Source organism: Dryas octopetala, chromosome 1 (assembly GCF_963921425.1).
Source record: "Dryas octopetala chromosome 1, drDryOcto1.1, whole genome shotgun sequence".
Classification (NCBI taxonomy): domain Eukaryota; kingdom Viridiplantae; phylum Streptophyta; class Magnoliopsida; order Rosales; family Rosaceae; genus Dryas; species Dryas octopetala.
In genome coordinates this window covers 5,006,979-5,025,244 of record NC_141366.1, presented here as the reverse complement: position 1 = coordinate 5,025,244, position 18,266 = coordinate 5,006,979, and the positions used below count along the sequence as shown (strand labels likewise).

The following is an 18,266-nucleotide window of genomic DNA, read 5'->3' as shown; positions in this document are numbered from 1 at the left end:
TGCGCGTGAAATTTACGTATATATAACTAACATATATAATAATTAATTTTTCTTATTTGACTCAATAAAAAAACAACGATAAATTAATAACCGTGACAATATTTTGGCAGTAGTTACAGTTACATCCCCTTACAAATTGTTATATTACATGTTTTGAAGCACCAAACTATGTACATACAATGATACAAGCCTAGAAATTACATCAATATTCAATTATGAACATTATTAAAGAAAGGGGAAAGAAAGTTCTCCATGTAACAACCAAGAGACATTGAGTGATTACTTCCCATTGTCCACCCCAAGCTCTCAAAAGTCACCAGTATGGATAGAGCATGAAACCTCTAGTGCCAAAAAATTGCTGACTGTGAGCCACCTTGAAGCACAAACAGTATTCATGAAACGTTTTAGGAGAGTAATTAGGGGTTTTACTTGTTGTCAATCCAATTTTTTATTGTGCCAGAATTGGAACACCACAGGCTGCAGGAGCATGCTTCCCCTCTTTGAAGATAAGGTTTCCTCTAACAAAAGTAGCTGAAACTCTACCAGATAACTTTGTTCCCATGTAGGCTGAAATACCCTATAGATAGAAAGGTATAGGAAGGGAAGAAAATACTTCTTATTGGCTCCAATAACACAGAACAGTTTTCAAAGCAATAACTGATTAAAATATCAGAAGGAAATTTGAACAAAAAAAGTATGATATGATTGTTGATCAGAAACAAACAAAAAAACAGAAAGAAAAATTGAATTAATGCATGGAGGTTCTTTAGATTTTACCAAGGAAAAGATAGTCATACTCAAAACAAGTGAACTGGGGATGTTAGATGTATAAGAAAATAAAAAGTACAAGGAAGACATACAGAATGCTTAAGGTAGACAGGATAGTCATCATCAAGGTTAAACTCCACATCTGGATCCCATACTACGATATCTGCATGGTTTCCAATTGCAATTGCCCCCTGCAAGATAGAATTAAACTCATGAGACATGAATCAGCAATTGATTGCTTGAATTGGATAGTTAATCTCATGTAACCCTAGTGATACTGACATGCCAATTTTTCACAACCTTGTTTATTCATGCCACATTAAGAGATTGTAACTATTATCTGTCATCTTGGAATTACAAGTTTTAGTAGATGCAATTCAATATATAAAAACACCAGCAAAATATGATTCTTTTCTTGGACTGAAAAATAAGATTCATGTCCGCATGAAACCGGCTAAGAACAAAGCAATTTTTCTGTTTGACAGAGAAAAGGAAGAATTTAAGGATTTTTATTCTAACTTCCTATCAATAAGATCAAAACTACAAATTTGAACAGAAAAAAACTGATGATAATATCACCTTTAAGTTTTGTCCGGCGAGCTTGGCCGGCCTTTCACTCCACCATAAAGCTAACTGTTCTAAAGTCACTCCATATTTCTGGCCATATGACCATGTCACAGGAAGAACAAACTGCAAATGGCCCCCGAAGAATGCCAGTGATGAGTTTTCAAAACCACAAACAACCTTGACTTAAAGGCAAATGATTGTGTATGTGAGCTACTATTCTTGTTCAGGCATAATTAAATTTGTGCATTCCTATACACGTATATAGAGAAACAACCAACCTGCAAAGATGATATGCCACCCCAAGCCCTCAAAAAGTCACCATCATCGAGAAGCTTAAGTTCTGGCAGAGTTGGTGAATGATCAGAACTTAGCATGTCAACATGCCCTTCCTGAAACAACATTGAATCCAAGGAGAATCAATTGATGGTAGATAGCAATCCTATCGTATATACAGGCAAACATAGAATAATTGCATACCAAAAGAGCCTCCCACAGTTTTTCCTTATTGACTGCATCACGAATGGGTGGAGAACACTTAAAACGAGTATCTCCATCCCGAATCTCTTCTGCTGAGAAAGCTAAGTAGTGAGGGCATGTCTCAACAGTTACACTGTCACCACCACTTTTTGCTTCCTGCAAATAATATAGAAATCGCAGTAGCATTGTTATTCATGAACATTAATTATTTGCTTTCAGCTGTAGATATGGGTTCTGTTGTTGGATGTGTTGGAGTGGTGTGGGTATGTACAAAAATCACATACTTGTAAAAGATAAACGACTACCTTAATAAGATCTAACGAGGAGCTTGAGTCAGACAAGTGAACAATGTGAAGATGAGCTCCTTCTGCAGGGGCACCAATCCTTGTGTCCTTTGTCAAGGTCAAGAGGTCCTTAATAGCTGCCTCCTCCCTGGTTGGAAAATAGAAGAAAACAATTATCATGTGAAATAAATAGCATTCATAGATAGTTCCTTACAGCAACGTTTAGGACTAAAATATCATATACAAGAGGACTCAGCATTCAGAAAGTCAAAAACATTCAAAATCTTACCATGGTAAGATGGGTCATGAACAATATCTTACCATGAAGGTGGCCTAGTTTTGAGATATGTAGAATAAGAACGAGCATCATTACTACCATCTTCAACTCCCAAATCGCTTTCAGGATCTAGTTGTTTCTCTGCGTGTACAAGTAAAGGCCTTCTATATTTTGCCAGTACAGACAGTCCCTCCTAAGGAACAAATAATTGAAAACAATATGCAGATATTTGAAAAAAAAACATCAGCATCATGCAAACAACATTACATCTCAAGAAGCCAACCAATGCAAGTCTTCAACCATCACAAATGAATATGCTGATTGCATTAGTATAATAGAGTTGGATATGCAGCAGTACAATCAACAAATGAGTCATTGATTCTATGCTTTTAAATTCTTTTGCAAGGTAAACCACATATTTTATATGACAGTAAGAGGACTGAATCTGGTGAAACAAACCTTAATGTGACTGGTGTTTGTCATAGGAAAGTCAGTGATCCCTGATGGACACATGAAAGACTACAAAAAAACATACATGGAAAAAATTCATCAGACGAGGATATAATAGCCTATTCATCTCTACCAACAATTTCTATGATGTCTTTTGTTCATACACATCCTGCACCAATTGGGGAATGCTTTCACAATTTGGGGAATCTAAGATATCACTTCTAGTTCTTGAATAGTTACCTTCAAACCAAGAACACCGGCATTTAAGAGATCCTCAAGAGCAGATGAGTTGAATGCGTTTTCAGGAACAAGGCCTCCCCAGAAACCTGTTCGCGGTGTAGGTAAAAACCAGTGTTTCTCAAAGTTTTTTGTATAATGGTATCCCAACATATAGTTTCAAGAGCATACCAACATCAACGTAAATTCTGCTTTGGGCGGCCTTAATCTTGAGTTCCAAAGTCTCCCTAGAGACAGTTGATGGAAAACTATTTAGAGGCATGTCAACCAATGTTGTTATACCACCTGTAGGGAAAAAAATATGCCAAAAAACTTAGCGTGCAGAAGTAAATTTATAATTGGAACTTTGGAAGTAGTATCAAATATATATATATATATCATAAATCTATTAGCAAGTTAAAATCCAAAAAAGACTGTGGAGCAAAAATATAGGCATACCAGCAGCAGCAGCTTTAGTCCCTGATGGAAATCCTTCCCACTCAGTTCTTCCAGGATCGTCAAGATGTGCATGCCTGCAATTAATGCAATCAAAGGATTTAAATTCCAATGAAAACCCCCATTAAGCTTTGTGACTGTAAAAAAAGCCCACAATGAGAAAATCATCATATCTTACACATCAATCAAGCCAGGCATTACGACGGCCTCTCCATAATCAATTACATTTCCCAACTTGGTTTTTCCATGCTTATCTTCTTCTTTAACAATGGAGGCAATTTTCCCGTCCTTTACCTCCACTGCTCATTTACACATTTCATAAAGAAACCAAATTAGTTTTTTTATGGCTGGAAATAAACTTGGTTAGGCAAAAGGTTCTTACTATGTTAACCAATACAATAATATACAGCAAAATACTGAAACACAGAGACCCTGAGATGCCTATAAAGAAAGTGACAATTTTAGGTACTTTTTCAAATGTCTATTTCAACATACCTGCTCCAGAAATGACTCCTTGAGGTGTCACAATGCGCTTGCTGGTTATCCAATAATGTTGGTAAGGAAGCAGGCTGCATTTTTTCTGATATAGCTGTAAAATAAAAGGTTAAACTCCATCAACACGACATTTCGCAATCAATTATGGCACTCAAATTGCAATGTAGAAGATTTCTCATTCAAAAACCATCGAGAACCAAAACAGAGGAAGTGACATAGTGTTCAATAAAATCTTAAAAGCTTAAAACTATTAGGTAGATACTAGGCACTTAATCCAACCAATGTGAGGCTAGTGCTCACCGCTCTTTCTTACATTAAATTTCTCTTTTGGGTGGTTATGCATGTGAAGAAATGATCTGGATTTTCCAAGTGTGATCCTTGGTAAGGATAACTTCAATAAGAGTAATGTACATATGAGAAAAAAATTTATGTAATGGGTGTATACATCTGTTATCTCTATTCCTCACATCACATAACATCATGATAATAAAGATAGACACATAGAGTGTAGTGTATACACCTATAATAGATAAAAAATTTCGATATCATATTAAACCTATTATAAAAATTTAAGCCATTAAATAGAAAGAGTCGTACAAATTTAAGCTATAGAAAGAGTCGATACAATACATAGCTCTATTAATTAGACACTAAAATATAGTGCTCAAAAGAATGTTGATCATGCATGTTGGTGGATTCTTCACCACCATCCATTTGGTGGGTTCCACATGCAAAATGCAAGTACATTTATGCACATGTGTGACATAGTGACATGCATACAATATATAAGTACACACACATTCATGCACTGTGGGTTTTGTTCTTTTCTGTACGACTTTCAATATCATTTATCACGATGACTTTGCTACATAATCAAACTAATAAACGGATATGATCATCCATAATGTCCATAAGAAAAAAAACTTACCTATAACAAGGATATGCTGACTTGGCAACCCAAGAGATAGCTTCTGTCTTGAAATTGGAGGAATTTTTATATGATAAAGTATAAAAGCATAGATGTCATCATATTATTGAGTTGGGATACCAAATTAACCATATTCCTGTTGCAGAGAAGTTTCTCTCTATCCATAAAATTCTATAATTAAAAATCACCCCATTCATATATACTTTAAAAAAAAAATGTATAATATGACTACTTAGTCTTACGGTGCTATGTGTTTTATTTGCTTTAAAAAATTTGGAACTTTTACTTGTAATATATCAATGAAAATCACACCATATGCATTGCCTGACTGCTTCAACTTAAAAATATCTGAATATACTCATTTCATAGGCAAGGAAGTAATCCCATTCAATTTTCTTAATGGAAAATGTAAGTGGCTACTGGCTACATATGGTGGGACCGCATAACTTCCCCAAAAGCTTTCATCCACCATTCATTCAATTGGTTAATATTTCAAAGCCGGCCACTTGTCCACTGAAGGAGTGTGAAAAGTAAACAATAACGAAATAAGATTCAAAACAGTATATTACAGTGATTTTCTACACAAAATACTCTTCCGCACCGTTTGGTTGACGATAAAATACAGGGAAACGAGCAAAAGAAGATCAAAATCGAGTCTCAAATTAAATTTTCAGAATTCAAAAACCCAAATGACTTAAACATTTCCATATCATCAGAATCAATCAATAAACAGGAACCATATAAAGCACAAATATCATTTTCCTTTCTTTGCACTCCATTTTCTTCACATAAAAAATGCTTGAATAATAAGTCAACTATGCATCAATAGCAAAGCATATAAAAAGCAACCCAACAAAATAAACATTTAAAATTAATGGAAAAGAAAAAAAGAATCAGACCTTAGAGGGATTTTGGACGTAGAAGACGAGTAGAAACGAAGCGAGTAGTGTTAGCAGCGGTAAAAGCCTCCATTGCAGCGCTTCCATTTCTCTCTGACTCTTCCGTTGCTAATTGCTAATTAAGTAAGTGCTAACACACACGCACACACTCCGTAATTTGAGGACTAATGGGATTATAGGAGGCTCTCTTTTTTTTTTGGTCGAAGTTTGATAAATTTCACGTGGCAACTTATCGGGAACAGTGTCCATGTATCGGCCAATAAGGTTGGTACAGATGCGCAGTTGGGAGATACCCAAAGTGTCCATGTATGGTGAGGTTATCGCTCCCCACAAGTTTATGAACCCTGGGAAGATTCCTTTTTTTTTTTTGGGGGGGTTGATGCGAGGATTCCTTTATTCCTTTTCGCTAGTGGCCAGTAGGACTTTGTCGTATGTTAGCAAAAAAAGAATCCCACTTGAGTTTTGTGGATAGGGAGATAGCTTCCAATCATCTGGTGACAAATTATCTACTAGGAAAACATATTAATTCATTTGATATAGTTGAATATAAAATTAGGTCTATTAATTTTAATTATCAAAATGCAATAATTTTTAGTTTATATATCAAAATTAAATAGCATTTTAGATTAAGTACTTGTTGAAAAGTTAAACAAAATAATAAAGTAAAATGTATTAGAATTTATAAATATTACATCACATGTCACTACAATAAAAAAATAAAAAATATTACATTAATTTATACTATATTGTATTAAAAAAAATCAATTCATTACAACTTAAGTGTGACTTTCTTGGTAAATTGAAAGAGACAACTCACACCATTTGAGTAAAAGTATTGTTTTGACCTCTATTTATACTATATTGTGATATAATTTCTCTAAAAAAAATTTAATTAAGTCACAACTAACTGTGACTGTCTCACAACTTAGATGTGACTGTCGTTCAATCACAACTAAATTTGAAGTTGTGAGTGTCGTACAGTCACAACTAAATGTGAAGTTAAGACAACAATAACAAATTTTCAATATAATATAAAAGCTTCAAGGGCAATTTTGTCAAAACTTTATAAATTTGAACTAACACTTATCATATGTGAGCCAAAGGACAAAAATGTTAAATGAAAAAAACTCAAATCAAATGGGCCAACAACATATTTGTGACCTAATCTAAAAAACTACATTTAAATTTGGTAGTTCAATTAAAATATTATATGGTATTTAGGGTATACCAAAAAATTATTAAGATTTAATGTTTAATCTTAATTTTCTATATAAAATTTAGGGTGACATTATCTGAGATTATCTCATCAATAATAAAAAAGTGAGATTTAAGATAAAATTATTAGTGTAACAAATACCAATGTAATGCATCAATGTACTAGCATGAAAATAGCACAAAATTAAATACTTAGTGATACATATATAATATACATAATAATGGTACAACATGAATGTCTATTGTGATTTTTTTTTTTTAGATAATAGATTAATTTTAAGGGTACAAACATACTAAATAAAGAATCAAATACCTATAGATGCAAATATGATACAGGAAAGGTACTAGTGTTTTAACTTTTTCAATTTACTATGAGCATTTCACATTAATAAAACTTTGCATCGAATGGTACAATTGTGTATCAAGGAACGAACAATATACATTAAGGTACAAAATGATTTGCCTAAATATACATATTACTAGAACTTTTATTTTGGATAGTACAATTGTTGGTATAATACGGTATAAATGGTAATACATTCAAGTAAAAAATAAAATGTTTAAAATATCAAATTTAATTGTATATGTTAATTAAGCATGTTGTGGTGAAATACATACTTATCATGAATGGTAGGATCTACCAAATAGTATGAAGGTCTTAGTGAAAATTTTATCTCCTTACTCATAAAGTCATAATAGAAAAGTCTTATGAACACAACCATGAATTCATGTCAAGAAGTTGGTATAAAAATATAAGAAAATAAAGAGTTAAATATCAGGGACGAATGCATGTTCTGGGCAGCCCATGCCCTTTTTATGTTTTTTTAGCTTACCTAGGTAGCTTAGCCCACCCAATTTCCATCCCAAGCCCAGTAGCCCAGTAGCCCAGTAGCCCACTACCCATAATTTAAGTATTTTTTTTTTTTTCTGCTGAGGAGCAACTTCTCATATGCTGCAGCTATTGCCTTTTTGTTTAATGAAAAAAAATTACTTTTACTTCCACTCCCCCGAAAACAGCCCATAGATCCCCACTTGCTCCAACTTCTTTCCTCCGCAGCTTCAAAACTCATCTCCCCAACCCCACACAAATAACATAATTTACACTACAAAATTCATGAAAGTCTTTTAAAGTCTATCATTTAATAAAGTCAATGACTTTTTGAATACTATGTCACTTTTATAGACTCTCTAAAAGTCTTAATTGAATACCATAAATATTTTAAAAGTATTGATTGAATACCACCAGATTTTTATAAACTCTTTAAAAGTTTTGATTAAATACCACCAGACTTTTTAATTCCACCAAAGTCATTTAAAATCCTAATTGAATACACCCTCCATAGTAGGGCCCAACTTAGATAGTGTTATATTTTATTTGCATTGCATGTTTAATTGTTGTATTGCTATCCTTTTTTTTGTGCGATTTTTTTTCTTTATTTAGATATGTATTTTTAGGGTAATGCTTATTATGTTCCCCCTAATTAAGTATAAATCTTTTTTTTTTTTTTTTGCTAATAAAATTCATTCATACGGTCGAATTTTACTTGTAAGCTAAGTTTAACCTACCCCATTTTGAAATCTTGGATTCATCCTGTTAAATATAATAGATTTGTACTATATTTTTTACACCACATTGATATCACCTAGTTAATAAAGTAGCCACTAATAAAGTGGTTCCACCACTCATATTGATGCATTATTCCCTTATTAAAAACATCATATCAATGTACAAAACAAAAACAAAAATCATATCAATATGCTGTTGAAAACGTACTGCATTCCATTCCACAAAATTTAGTAACCAACCGCAATGCAACATCCAAAAAAAACCAAGTAGAGGACTGTCTTCGAATTAACGGAGAAGATTTTTCAAGAGTCGGTCTTATTATACTCTTATACACCCGATCTATTATATAAATTGAAAAATAAATTTCTGTTTATTGATTCGTTGAGAGATCAGTTAAATAACAGATTGGCTTTTACTGACCGGGATTACTTGACAACGTGGCGCTATATCAGCAAATGTTTCTCGCCAAATGAGCGACACGGGCCCACAATTTAATAATAATAGAAAGAGTGAGAGTTTGTAGGCCCGTGCTAGTGGTTAGGTGGACCCGTGTCGCTCATTTCCCGCCAAATGAGTGACACAGGTCCACCTAACCCCTGACACGGGTCCACAAAGTCATCATCTCTTTCTCGCTTGTTGAACACAAGTGAGAGATTTATATTCGAATTTGGGAGAAACGTGATATTTTTTAGAGACTAAATGGTCAGGAGAGCGTTCGACGAACGGGAAAGAGATGATGGGTGTGTGGGCCCGTGTCAAGTGGACATGTGTTGCTCATTTGGCGGAAAATGTATGTTGAGTTGGTACCACGTCACCAATTAATCCCCGTTAGCAAAAGCCAAGCTGACATTTAACTGATCTCTCAATAAATTGATGAACGAAATTTTATTTTTCAATTTACATAATAAATCAGGTGTATATTTGAAATATTTAAAAGTTTATGAACCCCGTTGAAATAGCATATATAATTATGTGTCTAAATTGAATTTATGCCTTCTTTTTATGTAATTTTCACATAGGTGATAGGACCGTCTTAAATCCTAATTAAACGCACCACTCATGCAGTCATGCTGCGAACCTCGTAGGACGGAGCCAGTTAGGCACGTTGTTCTAATGTGCCGATCCACACTCCAGCCGGTCTAGAAACCAAATCACCAAAGTACCCTCGATTATTTAGACCGACCCATCCCCTTCCCTACTGCTCCTCCATTCATTCAGAGAGAGCGAGAGCCTGAGAGTGAGAGAAGATGATACCGCACCAATGGACCTCTCCGTGCGGTAACCAATGCACGCACAAGTACGCAGCGCTTATGCAGATTCCATGTAACCCATTTTCTTCCTCACTCTATGTCATTTTCCCTTTTCCCGATCTGTGATTTCCTTCATGTTTTTTTTTTCTTTGTCGATTATCTTCCCCTTTATCGCTGTTGTTTCCTGAATTTATTAGATTTCTGTTTTCGTTTACTTTTTTTTTTTCTTTGTCGATTATCTTCCCCTTTGGACATTTTGCTTTTGTATTCTGGTGCTGCAAATGATACTGATATCTGAATTGTGTCACTATTTATGTTCATCTGGAGTTGGCTGACTGTCATAGGACATAAGTTGCAAAATTGGGGAACCCCCATTTGACTTAATCGACATGTAATGGCCTAGTTTTGAATCATGCATTTTGTATGATGAATTTTGAGTCCCAATGTAGCTTCTTTCAATATTATGACTGTATTGTGTCCTGTACTGTTGAATTGGAATACTGCTTTAGGTGTCAATCCAAGCACAAGAATCTGAATGCGTGCCGACCCGTTTTGGTTTTGTACTTGATTCATGAATGTATGTATTGTATTAGTAGTTGTAAGAAGTAGAAAGTGAATGTTAAGAATACTCAACTTAATGAGTCAAGAAGAAGACCATCTATCTATTTTGGTGTTTTTTTTTTTCTCAACCCTGATGGAGAGTATTTTACTTGGTGATCACTGATCACTATGGTTTGTAACTTTGTGTGCTTTCTTGTAGGGCGAGTATTTTGCAAAAAGGGGTGTGACACTGATGGAGAGACTTGGGAAGAATGTGAGTATTCTACTCCGTTGTATGGTACGGTTTTGTGCTTTTTACAGTTGAGTTTTCACTTTTAGAACCTCTACAGACATCTCATTTGAAATGATATAAGAACCCTTTGGCTACAAGTACAACAAAGTCCCATAGAGTACTAGCTTTGTATATGTTTTGTGAAATTACCCATCAATATTCACTTTTGGCTCATCTATTAGCCTGGCTCTGATCATAACTAAATGAATAGTCTTGCATTGGATATTGATATGGAAATGGACAATTATTTTAAAGAGTTAGTATGTTAGTACATAGGAGTGGGGACTGCTAAATAAATAATTTATTATGTAGTTGATTATAAGCTTTAAGTGATATAGTTGAGTTGATGTACAGGCTTGGAGGAGTGTAATGAGATATGCTATAAGGATCCTGTCTTAAAGGACCGCCAATGGAGTGCTTACATTGACCGCTCTCCTGGAGTTGACAGTTACTCAGAGGTATTTTGTCCTCTCTCTCTCTCTCTCTCTCTCTCTCTCTCTCTCTCTCTCTCTCTCTCTCTCTCTCTCTCTCTAGACTTTTTGGGGAATCATGCTGAATTTGATGATTGAATTGAATATTTTTATTGCTAGCATAGCTGAACCACACTGCCTGATATGGACAAGCATTTTTCTGGATTAAAAATAGGGATGAATAATGAAAGAACCATAGCATGCTAAGGGAAAACATTTTAGGTGAAAATATGAACATATTGTCATGTGCATTAAATCTCTATTGGCCACTTGAGTCTCAAGTTCAAAAGTTGTGGGTGCAAAGTGTCAGAGTTAATATAGTGATCACCTATATTGAGTTAATCTCTATTGTCATTTTGGTATTTCATGCTGGCATGGTTGCTATGGTTGTGATGGCTGTAACATTGAACTTTTAACTTTTAAACTCAATGTTTTATAAGTGACATTTTTGATAACCTTGACTACACATGGCAGTATCATAGTTATATTTAAGGTGAAAAGTAGGAAAGCTTAAGCCATCACTTTCATCCAATGACAACCATAAGAGCTGGTACTATATCTGATGGCTGAATGTCTCATGATTTAATATCTTGACTGAAATCAGTATGTATGTCCCCATTTCCATCCTCCATTGAACAGTCAATGTATATGTTGATTCGCTGACAAGGTTTGTATGCTTGTGTATCATCCTCATCCCAAAGCACGGTTATGGTTCAATGTGCATTTTTCAGATGGAGTAATTGCTGATCCAATTCTATATGCAGGAGTGTTTTCATGCTTGTGTATCTGGCTGTGGTTACAGGGTTAGTCTGTCCTCAATCAATTAAAGTTCTGGTTACATTTGATACATTCCTATCTAGGATTAGAATTTGAAAAGTTATAAAGTACAGACTCAATTTCCTTTCAATGTTGCAGTTTGAGATTCATCCAGAAATTGTTGATAAAGTTCGCCCAAACAGGCCTCCTAAGCCTCCTCCCCCTGTTCAAAAGCCACCCTCACCACCTGTTGAATCCGGAGCGACGACAACAGAAGACATACCTAGCACTTCTGCATAGTGTCAGTGACGAGCCTAATTATACCATAAAATGCATACCAACAATGTAATTAGCTAAATAGTTTGAGGGATGTATTTTTTTTTTTTGCCATTTATATGCTGCTTCGCATTTGTTTAGTTTTAGGCTGCTTTCTTTTGGAACAAGCTTGTATTTCCACCAATGGGTTCTTTTAGCTACATCAACTAACATCTGGGTTAGATTTTTTGACTGAAAAAAAACACCTTGGAAATGTGAACTGTAAATTGGATCCCCTTCTATTTAATTGAAGACAATTTATTTGATTTCATTTTTTTTTAGTGTTTAAATTAAATTGATATTGATATTTTTGCAAGTTCAATATTCGGAAAAATATTTCAAAATTTCTTCTCTCTTTATGTTATTTGGCTTTTTCTTTTTATCCATCCAAACAAAAATAATTGAAATTAAAGTCCCTCAAATATATATTTTTTTTCATATTTTATCTGGGTTAAAGTCCCTAGGCCTGGAAATTCTACACTGACCAGCCATCAGAACAGGGCCCAAAGATGCTGTGGGGGAGTCCAAAACAATGCAGCCCAGATCCATATCCAATCCAAGAAAAAAATGGTAATAATGTTGATCGTCTATTTAACATAACGACGTCGTACGGGAAAAAAAAAAAAGCACACGTCGGCGTCCCTGTCTTTGAAGCCCTTGTAGTTGAACAGTGAGGCGAACTTGTTCCTCGCCTTTATTATCCAACGACTGAATAAACGCAGTGAAGACAGTCTCCGACTCTCTTACACTCATCAGAGAAAATCGAAATACGACGTCACTTTTGCGATCAGCTACACGCTCACTCTAAACTCCGAAAGAGTGCAAGAAACACAATCTGAAAATTTGCACCCGAAATTGAATTCCAGACACCTTTTAAATATTTTGTTGGAGGGTCTTGAAGCTCAGAAAAACCCTAGAATCCGAGCGGAACAGAGCGCGCGATTTGATCAAAATGCCTCAGGTGAGGATCATAGCGAAGAATTTCATGGACATGGTGTCTGCCTTGCCCGCCATGAAGCTCGACCAGCTCTATCAGAACGCATTCATCTGCGAAGCCATTCTCAGGTCCCCTTCTTTCAATTTACTGCTTTTTTTATTCAAACTCGCTATGCTTTCGCAATGTCGCTTATAGCTTTTCTTTTTGGGATTACAGTGCATATGAATGCGCTTCTAATTTTAAATTAATTAGAGACATGATCATCAAAAAAATTGTAATCAGGTCTCTGCCACCGCTGGCCAAGAAATATGTGTTACAAATGCTATGCATCGAAGTTCCAGTACCTGCCAAGTCAATGGAGGAGTGGGTGCTGCCGGACGGGGCCTCGAAGCATAGAGTTGCGATTGATCGGTTAATTCAATTAAGAATATTCAATGAAACTGTTGACAGGTGATTCAAGCTTTCTTTTGGAACAAGCGTCTTGTATTAATATAACTTGTTATCTTTTCTTTGAGCACCTTATTAATTGTCTTCATTCCCTTGACTTTATGGCAGGAAGAGGGAAACAACTTACACATTAAATCCCATATTTCAGACTAATCTCAAGAAGCTTCTGGTATATGGGTAAGTCTATTTTTTTGCATATGAGCTGTGGGTTATAGGGTTCAAGGTAATTTCAAAATGGATAAATCTGCCCTGCTGATCTGTTAAGCATTATGTATAGGGTTCAATCATACAGAAGTTGCAGGGTTTCTATTCGTTATTTCCACTTGAGCCACATTTTTTAGTTTAAAACTGTCTGCAAATAATGTGAGAAATTTAGTCCTCTGATTATAACCATACATTTTTGGATGCTGCAGTGTAGTTTTGCCTAGAGAACCAATGCCTTCGAATGTTACAGTGAGGCTACCTAGCTTGGTGGATCTTGAGGCTTTTGCCCTAGAACAATGGGAGGTACAGAGTTCATCTATGCATCTATTACCTTTTTCATTTATGCATCTTATGCCTCTTGTGTACCACCATGGTGACCTTTGTGACCTGTAATTGTATATTAGACCTTTACAACTTCTTATTGTGCAGTTTTATAATTTAGGTTACCCTTCTTTATGACTTGCTGTCATGTTAAACCAGTGCTTCTTGCTGCAACTTATCAACTCATCTCAAATTGAAAGGCCGTCAAACATCAGTTCGTCTATGATGAAAATTTTCCAGCGGGGTCTTTTGAGTCAAAGGTCCTTGTTTTTTGTATCCTTCTACACAAGCCTCTGTTTCTTTTGCATATATGAAACAAGAACGTTGTATCTCATATCTGATGCCATTGATTTTCATTTCCGTTTGTACAGGGATAAAGAAGCTCCTAGATTAACCGATAGTGGTTTCCAGTTCTTGGTATGCAGCACATACTTCAACTACTTGCCCGTGTATATTTCTTAATTCTTACTAGATTATAATTTCTGATCTGTGCAAACCACAGCTGATGGATACAAACGCACAACTTTGGTACATCATCAGAGAATACATCTCTAACTCAGAGGTTTGTACTCATGAGATTATTAATTGCTGGTTCCTTCTCTAGATTTTCACCCTTATTGCTGGTGAACCTGATGTCTTTTTTCTTGTTATAACTCTCTTACATTTTTGAAATAAAGACTCCAAATATTTTATCAAGCACTAAAAAAGGCAAGATTCAGAGTTGATATCTGATGGAATTTTAATGCTTTTTTTATCTTAATCATTCATATAGTAAACCATATAATTTTAGTATGTTTATATTCATCTGTGTATGTTTCTTTGGATTATCATTTGAATCTAACTTATAACCATTTCTTCAGAAAAAAAGTGGAAAACTTTACATAATGCGTTTCATTGAGGACTTGAGTTAGAAGTTGAAAATTTATGTTTGTGATATTGAGAGCTAGCCTGCTTCACTGTATTGAGATGAAACTCATTAGGATGTTCAACTTAAATGTTTTTTTCACAATAGATGCTGTTCATCAATTTCATCTTATATCTTGACTCTCAATTTTTTGGTGCAGGAGCGTGATTTAGATTCTGCAGATTTGATTTCATTCCTTCTAGAGCTTAGTTTTCATGTTACAGGCGAGGTATTTTATATAATTACCCCAGTTTGGCTAATAGTTTTTTTCCTAATGAAAATATTAATGACTTTGAACTAAATGTTGCTATAAGAATTTCTTGTTGACTATTTTCCATTTTTTATTTTGTAGAAAACTGTTTCTTTCTATATAGGAAGTTTTGGTCTGGAATTTTCTCTCACCTTTGCATCCTATTCTTACTTTATTGTGTTAGGCATATAACACAAATACATTGACTGAGGTTCAGAAGAATACGATCAAGGACCTTGCAGATTTGGGATTGGTGAAACTTCAGCAGGTAATACTTCTGTGCTTTAGTCTTGGTATAGAGTGTGCTAATAATCTCCCAGGTGATAGTTTAACCATTTCCTTAACAAAGTTTTAAATCGTGTTTCTTTTTGGTTATTTATTCAGGGTAGGAAAGAGAGTTGGTTTATACCTACTAAATTAGCTACTAATCTTTCTGTGAGCATGACAGACTCATCATCAAGGAAACAGGTATGTTATTTGTACCTCATTTTAGTTTTGTCTCTAGTTGGTTTTTCTTCACTGTTCATGTTCTGCAACTGTTTCCTTATCATCAATGATTTTCCTGAATGTGCTTTTTCTTATAATCTCTCCCATTTTTTGTGTAACTAAGCCTTAATTCTCAGTCATGACGAGGAATATCTTGTTTTTTAATTTGTTCAGCTTACACATTTAGATATTTTTATCCTCAAAAGAACAGCTATGTGCATTTTCATGGCTATTTTTGGTAATTACAAATTTTTTTCCCTCACTTTTTTGTTTAGGGATTTGTGGTTGTGGAAACAAATTTTAGGATGTATGCCTACTCATCGTCTAAATTACATTGTGAAATTTTGCGACTTTTCTCAAGGTATGTTGACCAATCGCTCGATAAATTGTGTGGCACATTTTGCAGTTTCTTTTGAGTAATATTTTATTATATGTTTAATCATGGCCTAGGCATTGCTGAAAGTAGAAAGAGATGCATAATTTTCTTTTTCTACTATGTGCAGGGTAGAATATCAACTTCCAAACCTTATTGTTGCAGCAATAACAAAAGAAAGTTTGTATAGTGCTTTTGAAAATGGCATCACTGGGGAGCAGGCTAGTATTGTCCTATAGTTATTCTACTTTTATTTCTCAGTATACATTAAAGTACCTTTGTATGTGCCTTGTCCTTTTCTTAAATTATCTTGTATTTGCCTGAAGTTGTCATGGGGTCATGGAAAATGGGCAGTGTAGTTAGTTTATAGATAACTGCCTTAATACTTGATAATGTTGTATTTCAAATGAGTATAAAGACAGAACCTTAGTTTATAGATGTTCTTTTTTTTTTTGTTGGTCTGAAGTTTATAGATGTTCTTATATTGGCATTTTCTTCATTCTAGCTTTATTCTTCCTTGTCTGGAAGATTGACCTTCATTTTAAGTTTTCTCTTTACACTCTAGGGTTTTTTTTCAGCTTCCCATGTACTTGGTTTAATGAACATAATGACATGTGTGTTAATTTGAAGCTAAAAAGGAAAAATCGAAACTTATACCAGAAGAATAATAAGTCTCTTGTGTGTCCAATTTATGTCTAGTGCTCTAAATTGCTAAGCACCTTTCTCTCTCTACACACACACACACACACACACACACACACACCTTCCCAAGTCCTCACATGCAATTACATGGTGTACTTTCACATGGAAAAAAGGTTGCTGATCCTCTTTTCGGCATGTTGGAACTTGGAAGTCTTATTATTTTAATTTTTTTGGCAGATAATTTCTTTTCTTCAGCAGAATGCACATCCACGTGTTGCAGAGAGAGTACCATCTGTACCAGAGAATGTCACAGATCAGGTATGTATTCAGCCAGATATTGTGAGATTGGGAATTGTCCACAAGCTTGGCTATGCTCTTCTATCGATATAGCGAAGCTCTTTGCATTGCATAGTTATATGATTATGTTGTAAGGGATTGCCATTTATCTGTGTATTCTAACGTTTTGGAATACACTCTTATCTGACAGATTAGGCTGTGGGAAACAGATCTGAATAGGGTTGAGATGATTCCGGCGTACCATTATGATGGATTTCCGACCAGGGTGACAATCCAGCTTTATTCCAATGATGTGTGCACTTATTTTTGTATTCTTGGGATTTATCTGAGATTTTTCTTTATATCTGCCAGGATCTCTTTGAGGCTGCAACTGACTTTGCGCGAAGCTATAATGCTTTGCTATGGGAGGATCCAGATGATTCAAAAAAGATGCGTTTGGTGGTCAAGGCAGAAAACCACGTGCACATGCGAGAATATCTTTCCCATCAAAAGCAGTAGGCCCGATATCAATTTTGCTCGCCGGGAACAACATAGAAGGGACTAAACTTTTGAAAAAAAAAAAAAAACAATACAAGTTGTAGAATATCAATGTGTTGGTGTCACTTGTAATTTGTAAATACATTTTTTCTTCCCTTCTATTCTATTTTTCTCATGAAAATTAGAGTTAAATCAAATGCCACCTAACTCAAACCCCACAGCATTATTTAGATACTTGATCTTTATAGCTATCGATAATACAAGTTTTTTATTTTATATAATTGATTAATATTTTTTTGGTTAAGAGTGGGTTTATTTGAATCCAATTATTCTATATCTTATTCTTGACCCAGCTTTTTCATATAAATGTTTTTTTCCTATATTTACACTAGCAAAAAATGCAATCATTGGTGGTTTATTCTTGTACCTTCTTTTGCTGTAAAAATCAGACACTTTCTTAATTAAAAACACTTTTTACCTACTAATGTAATACAATCAGTTTATGCACAATTAAATAAACTCTAACATAACAAATTCCGGCCAAAAAATAAATTATAACAAATGTGTAATATCTAATATCTCAACTTTGAGAGGGGTATCAATGTGAATTTTTCTTAGGGTTGATATTTTCTGTTTCTATTGGATTATTCTTAAAAAAAAAAAAAAAAAAAAAGAGAGATATTTTCGGCAGGACACCTATAGCCTA

General features: G+C 34.6%; 3 protein-coding genes across 6 annotated transcripts; 2 read left to right on the top strand and 1 right to left on the bottom strand.

Annotated features, from left to right (window-relative positions):
- Positions 1-65: 65 nt before the first annotated feature.
- On the bottom strand, positions 66-6,086 carry ALN (allantoinase). 3 transcript variants are annotated; one of them, XM_086235287.1, is made up of 15 exons: positions 5,818-6,086; positions 3,991-4,084; positions 3,674-3,794; positions 3,499-3,572; positions 3,232-3,345; positions 3,064-3,149; positions 2,833-2,892; positions 2,418-2,566; positions 2,118-2,244; positions 1,813-1,968; positions 1,614-1,724; positions 1,348-1,458; positions 861-959; positions 430-577; positions 66-341 (listed from the first exon to the last, which is right to left on the bottom strand). In XM_086235287.1, exons 1-14 carry the CDS (start codon positions 5,902-5,904, stop codon positions 449-451), a joined length of 1,518 nt encoding a protein of 505 aa, XP_086091413.1. In that variant the 5' UTR covers positions 5,905-6,086; the 3' UTR covers positions 66-341; positions 430-448. The 3 variants fall into 3 exon arrangements, with proteins under 3 accessions (XP_086091413.1, XP_086091404.1, XP_086091420.1); XM_086235278.1 differs by having other exon boundaries at positions 66-577; XM_086235294.1 differs by having other exon boundaries at positions 66-577; positions 3,991-4,075; positions 5,818-6,085.
- Positions 6,087-9,769: 3,683 nt separating this feature from the next.
- LOC147296800 (defensin-like protein) lies at positions 9,770-12,488 on the top strand. 2 transcript variants are annotated; one of them, XM_086255688.1, is made up of 5 exons: positions 9,770-9,922; positions 10,610-10,687; positions 11,036-11,139; positions 11,916-11,954; positions 12,067-12,488. In XM_086255688.1, exons 1-5 carry the CDS (start codon positions 9,847-9,849, stop codon positions 12,205-12,207), a joined length of 438 nt encoding a protein of 145 aa, XP_086111814.1. In that variant the 5' UTR covers positions 9,770-9,846; the 3' UTR covers positions 12,208-12,488. The 2 variants fall into 2 exon arrangements, with proteins under 2 accessions (XP_086111814.1, XP_086111815.1); XM_086255689.1 differs by having other exon boundaries at positions 9,771-9,922; positions 10,610-10,663.
- A 103-nt stretch (positions 12,489-12,591) lies between these two features.
- On the top strand, positions 12,592-17,789 carry LOC147296799 (transcription factor-like protein). Its single transcript, XM_086255683.1, has 15 exons — positions 12,592-13,287; positions 13,442-13,609; positions 13,715-13,783; positions 14,020-14,113; positions 14,291-14,391; positions 14,503-14,548; positions 14,634-14,693; positions 15,196-15,264; positions 15,470-15,553; positions 15,670-15,753; positions 16,047-16,132; positions 16,275-16,365; positions 17,024-17,104; positions 17,274-17,348; positions 17,435-17,789. The coding sequence occupies exons 1-15, from the start codon at positions 13,175-13,177 to the stop codon at positions 17,579-17,581; spliced, it is 1,368 nt and encodes a 455-aa protein (XP_086111809.1). The 5' UTR covers positions 12,592-13,174; the 3' UTR covers positions 17,582-17,789.
- The last annotated feature ends 477 nt before the right edge of the window (positions 17,790-18,266 follow it).